At 36.2% G+C, this 19,050-nt stretch overlaps 3 protein-coding genes across 4 annotated transcripts in view; 1 reads left to right on the forward strand and 2 right to left on the reverse strand.

The window, feature by feature from the left end:
- Positions 1-179: 179 nt before the first annotated feature.
- On the reverse strand, positions 180-3,328 carry LOC134667344 (uncharacterized). The gene is made up of 4 exons (XM_063524707.1): positions 2,694-3,328; positions 1,780-1,910; positions 1,114-1,243; positions 180-374 (listed from the first exon to the last, which is right to left on the reverse strand). Exons 1-4 carry the CDS (start codon positions 2,746-2,748, stop codon positions 217-219), a joined length of 474 nt encoding a protein of 157 aa, XP_063380777.1. The 5' UTR covers positions 2,749-3,328; the 3' UTR covers positions 180-216.
- A 2,245-nt stretch (positions 3,329-5,573) lies between these two features.
- Positions 5,574-17,016, reverse strand: LOC134667333 (ionotropic receptor 75a-like). Of its 2 annotated transcripts, none has more exons than XM_063524686.1 (12): positions 16,956-17,016; positions 16,103-16,207; positions 15,526-15,692; positions 12,011-12,185; positions 11,283-11,472; positions 10,429-10,601; positions 9,672-9,718; positions 9,056-9,155; positions 7,967-8,154; positions 7,175-7,282; positions 6,512-6,678; positions 5,574-6,280 (listed from the first exon to the last, which is right to left on the reverse strand). In XM_063524686.1, the coding sequence occupies exons 1-12, from the start codon at positions 16,996-16,998 to the stop codon at positions 6,019-6,021; spliced, it is 1,725 nt and encodes a 574-aa protein (XP_063380756.1). In that variant the 5' UTR covers positions 16,999-17,016; the 3' UTR covers positions 5,574-6,018. The 2 variants fall into 2 exon arrangements, with proteins under 2 accessions (XP_063380756.1, XP_063380754.1); XM_063524684.1 differs by having other exon boundaries at positions 5,575-6,280; positions 9,672-9,916.
- A 708-nt stretch (positions 17,017-17,724) lies between these two features.
- The window catches only part of LOC134667334 (putative inorganic phosphate cotransporter), a 39,917-nt gene continuing 38,591 nt past the window's right edge, over positions 17,725-19,050 (forward strand). Inside the window, exon 1 of the mRNA XM_063524687.1 lies at positions 17,725-18,041. Coding sequence (XP_063380757.1) covers positions 17,912-18,041 — 130 coding nt within the window. The 5' untranslated portion in view covers positions 17,725-17,911. The remainder of the gene's footprint in view (positions 18,042-19,050) is intronic.

A 19,050-nucleotide genomic window follows, 5' to 3' on the forward strand; every position in this document is an offset into this window, starting at 1 on the left:
ATGATATGTAGGCTAGTTATCTAAAAAATAAATATAAATTTCAACTGACTAAAGTAAAGACTTTTTAAAAGGAGTAAGATTCTATCAAAGAATATAATACTCACGATTCTATTTATATGAAAATAAGTGTTCCGTGAACAAAGTTTTGTACGGAACACTAAAAAACGTAGTCCGGATAAAGATTGCATACTTGTTTCTTGTTTATTACTTAAATTATTAAATATAAACAGTAATGGCAAAGAGAACGAATAACAATAAGAAACTAATCTGAATAGCCGAAGCTCCGCTGCCAGTTCCAGGAACGAGTAGGTTGTCTCCCACATATTCCGGCGTCGGTGACAGGCTACCTCCCACCACCGACTGGATTCCATCACCTATTGACAAATTAAACGTAGATCTGACGGTCTGGCATGAGTTGCGTTCTCGCGCGCGACTCCATACATTAAGCGCGACTTCATGTATGGACTCGCGCGCGAGAACGCAACTTATGCTAGACCGCCAGGTAAGTTTACTCTAAACCAGCCGGGCTATCTAGCACATGACTGGCGCGACAGTAATATGTCGCGAGATAGTCTACCCGTCTCTCTTTAGTAATACAGTTAGAAAAAGACGGGTAGTACCTATAGTATGTAGTAAATCTCGTGTGCGAGATACGGTCGCGCCAGCCATGTGCTAGGCCTACAGTATTTTTACTTATCGCCCGTTATAGCTACACTATTGCAAAAATCTAGCAATGGCAGGCAGTTAAGGCTGCTTACCTAGTGGTAGCGACTACTACAGGGTGTTTGGTACATCGTTTGCCAAATAAAAACGGCAAATAGGTTGAGTCATTTGCTATCTTCCCAGGCCTAGAAATTTTTAATTTTGCGCACCTTTTTTTTCAGTTCTATGGCAGTTTTTCGTAAATTTCAAATTTTGACTCAAGTCAAAACTACTGCTCAAGCAGTAGTAAAAAAAACATGGCCAATTTTTTTTCTAGACATTGAGCAGATAGCAAATGACACAACCTATCTGCCGTTTTAATTTGGCAAACGATGTAGGTACCAAACACCCTGTATTAATTAATTAATGGGGATATTAGATTAGGTAGTACGTGTTCATTATAATAATTACCTATATTGCAAAGGTCGTTAGTGCACGCTCGATAATAAGTGCGGAATGTGGTGTCGGAAATGTCGTGGTTGAGGTAATCAGGGGTTTCCTCGCAGCCTCTGATGAAACTGGCGATCTCTCCTACAGGATCCTGGTAAAGTAAGTATATATGTAGTTGGCAAACATTTTTGTTTTGGTATTTATAAGCTTGTATCGCTGACTGACTGTACTTTTGTTTCCACAGGCAACTTATACAATTCTAACAACCCCAAAGTTGCCCAAACACAATTGAGTGTTTTTTACATTGTCCGATCCGATATCGGATGTCGGAAGGAAGGAAAATGTTTTTGCGTCATTTATGTTTATTCTCAGAATCACGAAGACTATCGATTTAAAAAGAAAAAATGTGTCCCAAAAAATTATAGTTTTGTAACGCATTATCACATGCATACATTTTATATGGAGATGGACCGTTACAAAACTGACACCCAAAATTTGTATGAAATACTGGGGGCACTTTTTTCTTTGTCTCATTCAATAGTACTAGTGATTCTGAGTCTAAATAACCCAAAAGTTGGTTTTTCGAAAAAAAAGTAAATGGTACCAGTTTTAAGACCCAGAATTGCTCGTAAAGGTATAGGATTTACGGAAACGCCTAGAACAATAGAATAGCAACTATCCTCTTACCACGAACTCCTGCCGCATAATGGTACAGTATGTGTAGGGGCACTCGACGGTTCGCGTGTCTTCGGTCACCTCCACGCACGACCGGTCAGTGTCCACGGATGAGAACGAGCAAGCGTAGCATCTTAGATCACCTGCAGAGACCATAGCTAATTATAAAGGCTTCGTACAGGCGCGATTTCCGGGCGGAGCGTGAGCGGGACGCGCCGCTTTTACATATAAAACTCTCACGCCCCGTCGGAAAATGCACCTGTGTGACGGAACCTTAATGAACCGAAGAGAAGTGCATGATGTAAAAAAATCAGCTTTCCGGTTTTGATAACACCTACTCTACATAGGTATTGCCTCGATAACGTGTAAAATTTGTTATGGCAGGCGTCCGACCTCTGCAATACCCAGACTCATAATCCACTCAAACTTCAATCCATAGACCGGTATACTGTTCACTTTTTCACAATAGCCTGAATAGTCCCAATGGCTGCTGGGGCCGGTTCATGGGTGTCTATTGTTGAGCCTGTGAACGGGTTCCAGCAGGCGTTATAAATACATGGCATTAAAGTTCTCCAAGGGGCTTCTACGACGTGTTGGATATATATCCCCACGCAAGCCTATCAAAAGACCGGGATTTATAGGCTCGTGAAATCCAAGGAGATACATAGGTATTTGTCGTAGCTAAGTAAATTAGGTACCTACTAATACTAGGTACTAAGTTAGATTAAATACAAACTCCCTACTAAAATATTACATTAGGTATGACATGTATGTAGTACTTAACTATTATACAGGAAATAACATAAAGGAAATTTAATGTTTTTAGCACAACTATTTAATCTTCTTATTTCTTTTATCTAAATTTATTTATTTACGTACGGTCTAATAACATTAATAAAAATGAAAATCACTAAAGCTAGACTTACCCATGGATTTCCCCACCAGCGCACAAAGCACTAACAAAATAACACTTGTTTTCATTGTATGTCTTAAACAAATACTTAATCGATACTGAATGCATGTGATTTCCCGCTATCTTTGTTATCAATATCATAAATGATAATCAAAATCAAAATGCGGCTTTATCAGTCAGTGTTAATTAGCAATTTTAGCCGGAAGTAAATATCCTGATGTATTACATTATGTAGTAAGTTATTATGAAGTCAGCACAGCGAAGGAGATCGGCGAGCGGCAGTTTGCAACTGACTTTGATTGTGATATAAAAATTGTTTATTGTTTATTTTATACATACCAGCAATACCATATACCTCATATCATCGCCATTCATCGCGATAGGTCCGTGTCGTGAAAAAAATTACCCCTGCCTCCCACGTATTTAACGACATTGACATCGACAACGACTAAAAAAAATATTAAAAGAAAAAATAAATAAAATAAAAAAAAGATATTGGGTCACTGGCAATTTGTAACAACAGCGAAACGAAAAGATCAATATGAAACAAACGAAAACCAATTGTTTACGCTGAAGTTAGGTACATGGCGGATGGGGTTGGGGGTCAAATTGGTAGAGTGCTTAAGGACCTCTATTAATGGCGTTCGTTTGATCCATACCATACTGAACCCCGACACCCTGGGGAGCGATATTTGAATTTCGATCGCTTGATATCGTCACTCGAAAATGGGTTCATGGAAAACGGAGAAATGCTAATTTTTAAAATACGAGCGATACAAATTTGAAATCGAGTGGTATTGATCACTCGTTTTCAATTCTATTAGTAGAATTTAAATGCCTAGTAGTGGAGATATTATTGAACGAAATACACGAAAACGAGCGGTCGAAATTCAAAAATCGGTCCCCTGTAGGATATTTAGTCAACATCTAGAGCAACCCAAATTTTTTACAAATTGAAGTCTCCCGAAGGTAATGTAAACTGTCTTATCGCAATTAAGTTTCCGTTAGCCGGTGTGCGGACGGTAATTTAAACAGGAATCTTCAGCCTTAGTGAAGTGAACCTGCAATTACTTTAACCATGGGCCTCAACGCGTCAGTTGTAAGACCAATTTAAAAAAAATACATTTTAAACCTAACTAAAGATGATCCATGAAACTGAAAACTTTACGTTACTAAACAAATCAGTAGGTACTTAGTGACTAACTCCAATGGGGCTATACATAAATTACGTCATTTCAAATTTGATGGGGGGGGTGGGGGGACTAACATTGAAATTAGGTGGAAATTAAAGTAAAAATTGTTGGTTACTTTTTATTAACTTCACTACATTATGAATGATATTATATTACAGTTACTAATAGAGATGTGCGCCGATGGCAAAATCATCGGCGGCGGCGTCCGATGATTTTTTGACCGGCGGCGGCGGCGTGATCGGCGTGAAATCGGCGTGGCATAATTTTTGATACTGCATGAGAACGTGGCTGTAGAAACTGTACATTAAAGCCTTCTGAGTATTTACTAGGCTATCCAAAGCATATTATGTGTATTTTCTAAATTATTGCGGAAAATTATATCCCGGCATGTCACTTGGCAACCATTTATTACCAATACCAACCTAACGGTTACCAACGGTATGTTTAAATATTAAATTAAAAAGGATACTTTAAAACGCTACATTTTAGGCAGTATTTTTACTTACTTTTTAAGCGATATACAACTAAAACACAAAAAAAATCTTTAAATTGCCTTATATCTATATTGACTTTTCCCAGCCGCTGTCGCCTCACCTAGGATTTGTTACTATATAATAATGAATACCTACTTTATCAATACATTTGTCTGAACTGAAGTTTAACAGAAATTTATGTAAGAATAAAGACGTCGTCGTTTTCGAAAGTAAATGTCTCTGGCAGGTTGATTCGCTAAACAGAATGCCTTTGGATTGTCCCGTTTAATATAATATTAATGTCTACTTTGTTTTCTTTCCTACTAGCTTAATGATGATATTTGGTGATTTAAGTTCCTATAAATTCAAATTCAAAATATACTTTATTCATTTAGGCCTAGCAACAAGCTCTTATGAATTGTAATTAATCTTAATTTAATTATCAGAGCAATTTATTGATGTTAATATTATTCCATAATAACATTGGATTATTACCTATATAATATAAGTAGGTATAATTGTTTAGGTATAGCTTATTACGAAGCTTTAACCTGACTTATATAATTTTGATTGAAATATATATTACTTGGTAAAAGAAAATGATAATCACCATAAAATTACTAAGAATTGATCGTGTGTATTTTTAAATAAAATTGTATATTATGTGATAAATAAATCAAATCATATCTATCATATGATGACATTGATGACCCTCATGCGTGTCACCAGCATCATACGAAAAATCAACGCAATTATAATCGTGGTGACAGCTTGCTGGAGATTCTAAGAAGAAAATAGCATGTTTATGTCCTAGGATACCTGTTATTAGGGACCTGCTATTTTCTTAACTTTAGTTCACTGATTAAATTGACAATAAAGAGACTATTGATGTAAAACAAAATGGGTTCTACAAAAAAGCTGTGCGATAAAATATCAAATAATAACCTGAGATCCAGAAACAAGATCTTGTTTAAATTAACGCTAAATCGTTATCACTGCTAACACCGCAACGACAAAAATGATGCTAATATGCTTCACTGGCAAATAATAAGCGAAAAAGCATAAGGATCTTTAAATTATACCTCTGACACTATCTACTCACTACGCAACATGGAATAAAACACGATAGGCATCAAAATTTCCCACGCCGATTATACGCCGGTCAAATTCATCGGCGGCGGCGGCGTGGAAAAATCGTCGGCGGCGGCGGCGCGGCGGCGCGGCGCACATGTCTAGTTACTAACACAAAGATCAAAGAAAATACCTAATACAATCACCAATTAAGTATTTCTCTATTATTTATATAATATATTCTATAACCTTGTTAAGTACAGTAAAGTGTCAGCACTAAAAAGAAGATTTTGGGCGACATGTATCATAATTATTGCTACATGAAAGCACAAGTAACGCTGGGTAGAGGAATACTTCGCAAGCGTTTTTTCTCTAAACTCTAAAGGGGCCCACAGATTACCAGTTCGCCGGATGATATCAGCCTATCAGTTGTTCAGAACCCGGAACTGTCACCTTTTGCGTTTAACTGACAGGCTGATATCGTCCGGCGAACTGGTAATCTGTGGGCCCCTTAAACTGTTGCTAGGGTAAAAGCAATAAAAAGAGGATGCTACGCGACATGCAAAGACACTACCACCAGCAAATGACAATCATTATATCATTAATAATCTCCCACATCAACACTAAGCGTTTTTGCATGACTTATTTTCCTAAGAATGTCGTTTCTTCGTTTTGTCAATATTTCAATGAAGAGTAGACCAACAGAGAACACAGATCCGTAAAATAGCACCAACAAGGCTGGGTAGCAATCCACCATGCTCACTGACACGAAACTTCCCCCTTGGCCACTGCATTTAGGTCGTTTTTCGTATAGCAAGCGATTCTCCCTTGATTGTAGACCATGTTCTTGGATACGTTTTGTTCTAGAAGAAAATTAAATCGATTAATGAATGGCGGACATGAATAAAACGTAAAGCTAGGCTTCCAATCTTCATACGGCGCGATTCGGGAAATGAATTAGAGATTCACTAGATATGAAATAGTAAAGATATGTGATGTTCCACGGCAAAAGGTACCTTATGGCGGCTGGTGCTTACGTCGCATAGAGCCGCAATGGCCGCAGAACTAACTGCGAAGTCGGTTTTAGAACTCACCCTAGTTTGAACATTTCCTTGTAAGGCGTATTTTTTCTAACCGCTAACCAGGGGTCGATCACCTGTAAATACTGTATTTCCTTTAACCCACATTTTTCGCTTTCCTGGAAGTACTTTCCTACAAATTTGTAGCCGACGCCAGTCTCCATATGGAATGCGAACAGACCCTGAAAACGTAGGTAGGTAGATACTTAAAAGCATTTTTTTTAAACTTTAATCGTAATCTTTTGAAATTTCAAACAATCATTAGTTATTATTTTATATATAGTTAATAAAAAAAACAGATAGTAAATGACTATGACAAGACTGCCATTCAAGCTTGGATTAAGAGACCTAATAGGCACTTAGTATGGCACTTGGAATTTAGGGCGGACCCCTTCTCCACCTCAAAACTATTGTAGGTTGCCTGGGCCCCTAGGCCCGGGCTTTGTGGGCCTAGGCGGAAACCCGGCCCTGCTGCCATTTAAAAAAGTTGAATAGCGCTCAATCAATATGTGACATTCCACGGCAAAAGGTACCTTATGGCGGCTGGTGCTTACGTCGCATAGCGCCACAATAATATTGAAGCGGCGTTAATAATAGCGTAAGCGCCAACCGCCATAAGGTACCTTTACCCGTGGGACGTCACATATGATCATTAATTCTTTATTAACTAGTCTTAACCTTTTGCATTTTCTTAACACCTTCTTCCATAGGCATGAACCTAGGTGTAGACCCACGTGGCGCCACCTTTGTTTCATAAATGGCTTTTCTGACAGGTTCCGTTGCGGTCTGTTAATGTTAAAATAGAGCTAGGTATTAAATTAACAAAACTTTAATCTTATTTCTAACCACATTTTTCACATTTTAACACATTTTTTATGACTGTATAGCCTATTGTCTGTAAAACAATAGATGCTCGAACAATGCATTAAATAAAACGTTATTGTATCTATCAAATACTAGTAATTAATAAGTTCCTGAAGTTACATAAGACTAGCGGTATTGTTCAATAAATACCTACTAAGTAGTACTTAAATTATGTAGTATTATAGGTAGTGTGGCAACAAAACTCTAGACTAGAAAAGCAGTGGCGGATTTGCAGTCTTTGCCGCCCTAGGTCCCAGGCCCTGTAGCCGCCCGTTTCTCAGCCATTATATTGATTAGGTACATTTTGAGTTATTTCTTAGTACCATCTATCATCAGCGAATTTTTGTCACAATTTGCTGCCTAAGGGGCAAGATATTAGGATTATCTTTATAAGTTATATATCACTTAATAATTTGTTGTGATATAGTTATCACATAATAATTTGTTGTGATATAGTTATCACATATACAAACTGTTGGAGCACAATTTCACGCATAATGTAACATTAGCAATAAGGTTTTTTCAATAAATTATTCATATTCTAATAATTACCCAATGGGGAGCAAAATAGGAACAATTTACTGTAAGCTATAACTTCAAACTTACTGAAAAATAATATTTGTTGAAGACAGTGTCATGGACGCCGAACTTAATCCTAGAATGGAGAAGGTCTTCCAGTGTTTTTATTTGCGAAGAGCTGGATTGCAGGAGAGCCACGATGTTGGCCGCATACGAAGTGTACAAGAACATCAGAGCCAGGAATAGGATCAGCATTACAATACGGCCTAGGGAGCCTGTTGGGTATTAATAAGCCTTGAAATATTTTTAGGTAAAGTGTAAACCCGATTACTTCAAAATATCGGCTAATTTGTAAAATCACCCCTAATTTGTATCATAATAGAGTTCAGTTTTGGAATTACCTGACATTCTCTAGTTTTCAGAATTACCCTTACACCTTACTGTCTGCACGGAAGCTTCTAAACGGGCTTGATGTTAAAAGTGAATTGAGCACAAATAAATTTGTGTTCAATCCATTTTGAAAAGATGATAAAAAAAGTGAATAAAAACATGATGGTTCTTTTGTTGCTGCAATGCTGCTGCTGGTAATCAGTGTTATGAAAAATTAAAAAGTTCGGCAAATTCTGTTGCCCCGGTAGGTATGTAATGTACTTTTTGGTAGAGTCCAATGGGTACGTAACGAAATTTTTCCGATAAATATTACCTACTAAAATTAACACGGCGCTATCATTAGAAAAAATTGTATTCTATTTATCAACCTACATGGATACCCTACTGCATCATGTCGCCTTTGATGTTATTGCCAATAGATTTATTAGAGTGCACAAGGATTTAGGAAACAATTAAAGGACAAATTTAATTTAACTTGGTTTGCCTAATTGAAGCACCTAAATACTTGTTGTTGATGATTAATTTATTAGTCAATTATAGAGTTAGAAATATAATATGTGACGTTATCTATGAAAAGGGACCTTATTGACGATGGCGCTTACGCCATTATTAACGATGCTCCGATATAAATGCAATGCCGCGCGACGCTGTGCGGCGTAAGCGCCATCGACAATAAGGTCCCTTTTCACAGATAATGCCCCATATTTACGCTTCACCCTGTACACCTATTAGTTATCAATAATGATGTAAACATAACTTTATAAGAGAGTAATTTTGATTCCATACCTTTTAGTTCAACTGTGCTTCCTTGTTGACAAGCAGCTCCATAAATCAAAAGAATCACATCAACCACACTTGCTCTTAAGATGCCGGAATCTGCTTCTACCTAAAATATAGTAGAATTTTGCAAAAGTTCTATGTATATAACAAAGTATTTATGATTACTAGATGTTGATACATCTAGTCATCACTGTGCCAAAAAGATGTATACCAATACCAACCTTATTGCCCATATTGTATAGGTGCTACATATTTTTGGCACTTGCACATATAGGCTGGTCGCTTTTGGGCAAAATAATTGCGTTTTCAAGATAAACTCATTATTTAAGGGTCATTCTCTGAGAATATGTCTGCGGTTGCGTCTAATTGCCACGACTCTTCATACATTTAGTATTGGACGGGACAATTATATCGCAAACAATTTTTTTGAGAACGACCCTTAACGAGGAAAAATACATAAAAATGCTTCATTTACCGTGTGAAAAATGGCATCTAGATATTATACGGGGTTTTACCGTAGATTTCATCACACTTTACGATGTCATTGTAAAAGTTTTGTTGGCCAATTATTTAATTATTAATTTCAATACGGCCTTAATATTTGGTGTATATATGTACATACCTTTTTATCTTCGTGCCCGCGGGTCTTCTTCCATTCCCAAATCGTGACTATAAATAAAACTATCACTAATAATAGAAGTAAGGCTATGGAGCTATACCAAACAGATGCCCGAAAGGACAAAAGGAACAAATTATTTTCATAAGAGAGTTTTGGCTGGCGGAAAACAAATTTGGACCGAGTTGGAGTTGGGCTCGATATGTAATCAACTATGGAGATCCGTTCTGATGTGAAAAACATAGGTGAGCCTGTGAACATATTATTTTGTATTAGGATAGTTAGCACAACAGGACAAAGCACTACAACGGGAGTCATGGAAATCAGAGGGAGAGGCCTTTGCCCAGCAGTGGGACACTACAAACAGGCTAACTAAAAAAAAAAGGATAGTTAGAGCAATGTTCAATTACAAAATAAATGTAGTGCATAATTATTTTGCACCGTATTTTCACGAAAACTTACGAACGTGTCTTGCTAATTCAGTCAGTCACGGTACAAAAAGTACTGAGGTTGACTGAAGTAGCATGACAAATACAAACGTTTCCGAGAAAATACGATGGAAAACAATTATGTACTACATTTGTCAGACCACGCGAAATATCTAACAATAAGTTTTCTCTCAGGTGAACAGTGAAAACTTTTCCTACTTATGGTGCAATGAATAATCGTGCCTACAAGCGTATAGTTGGAAGTGTGTGTCGATCTGGATGTTTGGTACTGAGTCACCATTTTCTTTATCTATAATATTATCAAACATACTTACCTCCAATTTCAACCTCTTCCCTGACCAAATAACCAGTCATTCCGTTCCAAGTGCCATTGACTCGATATCCCCAAGTGTTAGCAAACACATATTTTCTGCTCGCGTTGAGGAAATCTAATAAGTGGTTCGTTGTTGGAAAATTTACTTTTGTTATCGTGTCGATGTGGTCGTTCCTTAACAATGGACAATGATTATTATTATGACCGTTGGAGATAGGTAATATAAAAGTAGGTACTGAAAGTAAAGAGAAATACCTACCGGATGTAGATACTTAATATGTATTGGTTTTGGTTATGAAAATAAGTAAAAAGTTATTTTCACCACACCAGCTCGTTAAGGCTCTCATTGATTGTTCAAAACTAATGAAAGCTAAAGAAAGTTGCGTTGTACACAAGAATGCCGAAGTATTTTGATGCAATTTTTGACTAGTTTCCTTATGTTGGCTGGTATAATTGACTTTTAAATTATGAGTTTGAATGATAAATATTTAACAACGTTCATTTGGATTTGTTTGTGTTTGACGTTTTACCGTTAGTATTTTCCTCGTGTTGGTGTGGTGAAAAATTTAGTGTTTCACTCGGTGGCAAAATTTGTTTAACCCCCGTGCCTTAAAACCCTCGCAACGCCCAAGATTCCACATCTCGAACCACTTGCTACACTCGTGGTTTTTGGAATCTTTCGTTTGCTCGGATATCAATATGAGCATGAGCGGTTAAACAACCACTTTGTTCCGTTGTAAAACAAACTATTTTCAGGTCCATGTATTGTTCTGTACATTCATGAACTGATGAATATGGAATTAATTAAGTCTACAAGATGCTAAGAAACATGACATAAAATAAAAAACAACATACACGTTATCATAAAGATGGTTAATGCTGTCATTATCGGTGAGAACGTAGCAGATTGCAAGTTCAATTCTTTCCAGGTCTAATCTACGTAAAATTATTTCTCCCTCCATAACTTCCTTTTGTAACCGTCTGCTTTCATCCCAAGTGCCGTAAAACTCCTTCTTCCAATCCGTGTTATAACCTATTCTGTAAACTGCAAAACAACTGTAGAACTAAATAATTTAAGGCGCATAATACGCATTCCACGGCTATCTAAGAGCCGTATACCCGTGTAGACCATGTATAATCGTGAATTTACTTACTGGAGATTGGTATTTTTATTTTTGAACTCAAGAATGCTGAGAAAAAACAGTTTAATTGAATTATTAATTTAAATAAAACCGGCGAAGTGCGAGTCGGACTAGCGCACGAAGGGTTCCGTACCATTAAGCAAAAAATCATGTTTGTTGTTTGGGAGCTCCCCTTAAATATTTATTATAGGTATTATGTTTTTAGTATTTGTTATAGCGGCAACAGAAATACATCATCTGTGAAAATTTCAACTGCCTCTAGCTATCACATTTACAGCCTGGTGACTGACATACAGACAGACGGACAGCAGAGTCTTAGTAATAGGGTCCCGTTTTTACAAAGTTGGGTACGGAACCCTAAAAATGGAGTTGGGTTTATATGGGTAACAATGCGTTCATATGGGACTTTCTCTATGGGAATTACTTTATATATGTACTTACTAAGATGTAACCTGTACGATCCATCTCCTAAATGATGAGCTAGTATTACTTCAGAGTCAACCAATATATCGAAGTTAGCAACCGCATTAGGAATATACTTTTCAGACGTATCATTATTGCCAGAATCGATCAGAATCCAACGGAAGGGTGATCTGAAATGCTTGTTTAAACTGTTCTGAAATGAAATACAGGATGAAATATTAATTGGTATGTCATAAAATAATTAATCAGAATCAGAAGTATTTTTTTTTATATTAAGTACTACATACCTACTTTAGTCAAATTGAGCAATAGTTTGCGCATAATATTATGTCACTTTCAATACACTAATATATATATATATTATTATAATATATATATATATTAGTATATACATATAAAATAAAATAGTATACTACGGTGACCAGCGAAATGATATACATGGAAGTATTCTGTCCGCTCAATTATGACCCAACGCAAACTACCCCGCGATAGGCGGTACTTACAAACTGCTCGATTGGCAATCTCAGTACGCGACCGAGATGACAGTCAGTGACAAATGGCTAAATTGATTTATAAAAACAACGTTTTTGTAATAAAAATATATTCATGTGTCGTGAAGTGGTGCAGAAGTTATTTTAGTTCATACCAAGGACAATGGAATCACTTTTCACTTGTAGTAAACAGATAACTTCAGTAAAATTTGGAAAAAACATGAAGATTTGTTTTCAATACTACCGTGCTAAGCTAAAACGTAACAACTGCATACGACTTTCATAACAACATACGACTTTTTAAATTGCGAGGATAATAGGGATGGTGTTATGCCAAATGAAGTAGACTATTTTATTAACTTGTGTTTGGTTTAGGTATTTTCTATATAATTATAAATAAATTCCTTCTTACAGATTTGTATTTTCCTTTTTTATTTCATGAGATGGAGCTATAAAAAACTACCTCGTTCTTTCAAATTAATAATCAAATTTGGTATTGCCATTTTACATTACTTTCCATTCAGATTCCCACAAGATGCTATTCGCAGAGAACTATGGAAAAAAGCGTCCAATTAGAGAGACATGAAATTGAGTGGATGCCTGGCAAGATATCTAGAATGGTGTACTTTCGTTTGGGCCAAATACATTTCGCCAAATTTCACTTCCCAACAAACTTATCGCAATAATTTCATTTCCCAAAGAAACCTTTAGCAAAGTTACACTTCGCATATAATTTATTTGGTCAAATTATCATTTGGCATGATTTTACTTTGTCAAATGTTATTAGGACAAAAACTTATTTAGCAAACGTTTTTTATTGTCTAATATTATATTCCAAAAAGACATGCTGCGCCGACCCCAAGTGAATGGAACAAGGGCAAGAGAATGATGATTATATTACAATGAAGTATTTGAACAAATTAAATTATAATTATAATTATTTATTATTTTTTCAGTTGATGATTATATTCCAAAAAGATGTTTGGTCAAAATTGTCACTTCGCAAATTTGACAAATAAGCATATCTATTTAAAGTAATTTTTGTTATGTTAATATAGGTACGTTAAATTCTACGTAATTTGGGTGGGTTGGGTTAGGTTTGAACTGCGATCCTCACAAAACGGAACCACTACCAGAAAAGTGGGTTAGGTTAGGTTAGAACTGTGACCCTCACAGAATCGAAATGCTATTAGAAAAGTGGGTTAGGTTAGAACTGCCGTCCATACAGAAACGAAATAATGTGTACTAGAAAAAGGTCATCGAAGTGGATTAATTAATTTAATAGAATAACGAGATGTAAAAAAAAATTGCATGTTATTTTAGACTAAAATGTGGTTTAAAAATTGGTAGTTATTTACAATTTTTGGGTTACAATTATTACTTTGGTGTTATTTGCTTTAATAGAATAGCAAGATGTAGCAAATTTGGTTATCATTTTATATTAAAATGGAGTTTTAATTTTAGTGATCATTTACTACATATTTTTGAGGAATGTTTTTTTTGACGTTACATTTTACTATGTACATATATGTAATGATCAGCTAAATACCAGACAAATAAATTCCGCAGCCTCCTCTCTATTGGTACCTATGTAAATTGTATGCCGTGCAATATTTTGGGACATGTAAGTTATGCTTAATGATACATTTGACTAAATAATATTTGGTAAAATGAAACTTGTCCAAGTAATTATTTGCTAAACAATAACTTGCCAAAAAAGACTATTGCTAACTGAAAATATGCGATAAGTTGTTTTGCCGAACATTTTTTTGGGAAATGATAATTTGGGAAACATAGTTTGGGATGTGATACTTTGGGAAACGTTTTTGGGCCATTCGTTAGTAAACCATCTAGAATATGTTCTATTCATGAGATATAACCCGTGAGATAATCATACCCGGTCTCCTATATGTAGATACATTTTTCCTATCATGCTTTCACTGAATTAATTTAACAAATGCACACAGAAAAGAGCGGCAAATTTAGAAAATGTAAGCGCGCAAACGGCTGTGGTCCCATACAAAATTTTCATTTTGCACCTTTTTCTACTGACAAACTTGCTTGACCGGCTATATACATATAAAATATTCTGAACTGAAAGTGGGGATTTATTGTGACTCCGCCTGTTCAAATATTTTTGACCCGATTCTTGTACCCATGTAAATTTTGCAGACTGTATAGCCAGTCCGATTTCTAAGCTCAAGTTCGCCATACATTTACTGTGGCGTACTTGATCTTAGAAAAACGGACAGACTATACCTGAACGTGACTTCGCACTGCCATACAGATACATAATAAAATATACAAAATACTTATTATAGCGGAATACATTTATACAACAATGATATATATTTACTTATGTTGAGTTAGTCTGTCATGTCATAACAACATTTTAACTAGTTATCTTTTAATCTGCATTAAATTATTATACGTGAATTATTTGACTGGTTCTTCAATGTATCGCATAAACCTATCCCTGTCCAAGTCATATTCTAAATATTCTAATCAAATATGAACCGCGAACTCTAAGCGGCCAGTACGTACAGCAAGAAGGTTATTAGCGGATTAATGTCGCTGATTGGTAGTTATTGACATTATATGCATTTCATCTACACTTAGCTATGTACCATTAGAGTAATAAAGATGACTCTTATTTTGTTTACCAGCTTTGATTACAGGCTCTGTAAACGCGTCGTTCTATTTGAATGTAGGCGTAATTGTGTGTGTGTGCTAATTTGGCCCGAGAATTTGAACGGTAATGTTCCTAAAGGCGGTTTCCATACTAAATATATGCGTTCACTGACGGTGACCATGGTTTACGGAGTTTAGTATTCATTATTATTTTCAATGAAATGACAGTAAGTAGGAATTGCGAAATTCAGAAAATGTGATTTCCGATTATAATTGCGCATCTTGGAGATAGAGGAAGATAGGTATATAGGGACCTACTTTTTGAATGTAGCAATGTCTGTCTCTGTGTGTGTTTTTTTGTCCATATGTACCTATTACTCAATGGAAATCAAGAATATCAAGATACGATACCGTTCGAAAGTAGGAAACTATATCCGGGCAGTCCAGATCAGCCAAGAAAACAATGTGCTGGTCCTGCGCATGTCGCTCGGCCACTGTGCCCGCCTTCAAAAACTGCATCATCGTTATTTGTGTCACATTTTCCCCTTCGAGCGCCGAATATAGTTGCAGTTTCAAATCTGTTAAGTAAAATTTTTTTGAAGTATATTTTTTATTTTTTATCCTTATTTAAAATTGTAACTAAAGTTCCAGTCGTATTAAATCAGTGACGATTAACGAGAGGATGAAAATAAACTGTTATGGATTTTCTAAGTTTAAGGGCGGTTTCAGACTAGCGTAGGTATTTTACACGCGTATCGGCGGTCGTTTCGGCGGTAGGATCTTAATACAATTTGCCTTCATTTGATTTTTACGAGCTTAGGCGCGCGTTACTTTTGCGTACATTTGGTCTATACGAGCTTACGCGCGAGTACGCGTACGCTAAATAACAGTAAACTATTTAAAAAATACAGTAAAAAATATAAATAAGAGGTTTATAAAAACAAAATCGTGGAGATCTATTTTCGATCCGGATTGTCAGTTTTCTTACTCGAAGACCAGCAAAGCATAGCGATCACGGCCGATGGCCGCTGCATCGCGCGGATAACGTCGGCAACCATAGCCGGCTTGGACGCTTCTTCCGCGTGACAACCAACTGAAAATAATAACGGTTTTTAGTGTTGCGTGCAAAACTTTGTTCACGGAACACTTATGAGATCACTTCGGTCTGCACATCAGTTAAATGTGTTTTTTTATTATAGGAGTAATATAAGGTGTAACAAAAATAGTAGGGATCCGTTAAGGGCATATTCGGTATCATATATAAAAACCGGGCAAGTGCGAGTCGGACTCGCGCACGAAGGGTTCCGTACCATAATGCAAAAAAAAAAACAAAAAAAGCAAAAAAAAAACGGTCACCCATCCAAGTACTGACCACTCCTGACGTTGCTTAACTTTGGTCAAAAATCACGTTTGTTATATGGGACCCTATTTAAATCTTTATTTTATTCTGTTTTTAGTATTTTTTGTTATAGCGGCAACAGAAATACATCATCTCTGTGAAAATTTCAACTGTCACGGTTCGTGAGATACAGCCTGGTGAGACGGACGGACGGACGGACGGACGGACGGACGTACGGACGGACGGATGGACGGATGGAGGGACGGACGGACGGACGGATAGCGAAGTCTTAGTAATAGGGTCCCGTTTTACCCTTTGGGTACGGAACCCTAAAAACATAGTAAAAGCAATAAATGACATAGACTAAGTATTAAACAAAAACAAAAACGAGTAACTACTTAATGAAAATGTATATTTAGTATCCGTGGTCTGTCAGTGTGTATGTTAGTACGATATCCATTATTTATTAAATAGTAGGTACGAGTATGGTGGAAAAATATACCCTGTATAGTAAACAAAAATACCGCAAGGCAGAACAGTTTCATGATGAGTTGATACTTGATTCCAACATCGAAAAGTGTAAAATAAAACCAGAGACAGCTGGACTTTATATGAAATAGAAAGTAAACATAGAATTGCGGAAATTGGCGTGTCGATTTACACTTAAATTATTCAGGAACGGTGACAGTTCGCTCAATGACACAATTGGCACTTTATTATTTTATTAGGTTAGGTACTTTCGTATTCCACGGTATTTGTTGTGAAAATTTATTCGTGTTATTTTTCAATCATTTTGTTTTACAGAAAAACGCAGTAGGATTGGATATTTTTCAATCAGCTAGCATTATTCAGATTTCAGCTAGGTACAGTTCACTTGCATAGAGAAAAACAAACTATCTTAGTACATTTTATACATTAGATTTTCACTTGGCTAACCCCCCCGGCCCCGATGTCTAGCTTCTCTGCATGATCTGCATTTCTGCATCAAACGCTAAATACGGTCAAGGTTATTCAGATAGAGATCAGTTTTCTTATAACGATACTAAAATAGATACTGATATAATTTACACCAAATTAATTAAAATGTAGCCTATCTATCCATAATCACTCTTATACTTAATATTAGGCTAATAAATACCTAAGTTTATTTGTATCCTAATTGTATTACATATATTGTGAAACCAGTGTCCGCGTGTTCTTATCACAACCGATATCATTATTCACAAGCAATGTAATTACTGTATCTGTTCTCATTTTCTATACATAAGTAATTGTTATTGTCAATAAATACTCATTCAAGTATTTATCATCATTTGAATTCATAAGTCGGGTGTGTGGAACGTTTTTAACTCATGTATGCTGCAGTATCGCGTTGTTTCTTGATATTTAATCGGCATCAAAAATACTACATTCGTATTTTGAAACCGCCGTAAAAGTGAGTGAGAATTAATTTGAACTATGGATGTTTTTGCAAAAGTGCTGCCTAACAATGGAATGGATTCGGTTTCGTTTGAGAAACAAGGAATATCTGCATCCGAATGGACACCATTGTTGCCGAGGGCCTCGGAGACTACACGATTCTGCAAAGGTATGTTGCGTATCGAATTATTTTTAGGGTTCCGTACCCAAAGGGTAAAACGGGACCCTATTACTAAGACTTCGCTGTCCGTCCGTCCATCCGTCCGTCCGTCCGTCTGTCCGTCACCAGGCTGTATCTCACGAACCGTGATAGCTAGACAGTTGAAATTTTCACAGATGATGTATTTCTGTTGCCGCTATAACAACAAATACTAAAAACAGAATATAATAAAGATTTAAATGGGGCTCCCATACAACAAACATGATTTTTGACCAAAGTTAAGCAACGTCGGGAGTGGTCAGTACTTGGATGGGTGACCGTTTTTTTTTTTGCTTTTTTTTTGTTTTTTTTTTTTGCATTATGGTACGGAACCCTTCGTGCGCGAGTCCGACTCGCACTTGCCCGGTTTTTTTTAATTGTACGTAGTTGTACCTATTAACCCATTACCAGGCGAAGGGATATATTCCTCCCACATCTTATTTCGGTTACCGTAGTTCGGTTTTCGGTTTTAACTCCAAACCCCCTACAAAATATTTTGTCAATTCCTGAAAATAGTATTTTATGATCTTCATTCACAACACGCTTCAAATCGCGTAATATATCTTTGGCAGCCGTTTAAATTCACGTGAACTCTAATTTCAGTAAACTACGGAGAAATTCGAACTATTTCTATGAAACAGAAGTACATAGGTCGAACAATTTTTTGATATTTTGTAGATTTTGACTGTTGAAAGGTAATGTAATCGTAAACATCGCTAAATATTCATGCATTATTGTGTATGACCAGAATTAGGATGTGGGTTGACATTATCCCATGGCCTTATTAGAGTTTAACCGTGCGGGAGCTATTCTTCTTAGTATAGTTCGTTTTTTTTAGCATTAGAAAGAACTTGAGAGAAGGTAAGCGATCTTGACATGTCTTTTAATTGAAAAACGCTTTTTAAAAATCAGTAACTATTACTTTTGAAAGCAGAAGAATATAAATGATCGTTTTAGATTCATAATTGTTACATATTGG

Source organism: Cydia fagiglandana, chromosome 9 (assembly GCF_963556715.1).
Source record: "Cydia fagiglandana chromosome 9, ilCydFagi1.1, whole genome shotgun sequence".
NCBI lineage: Eukaryota > Metazoa > Arthropoda > Insecta > Lepidoptera > Tortricidae > Cydia > Cydia fagiglandana.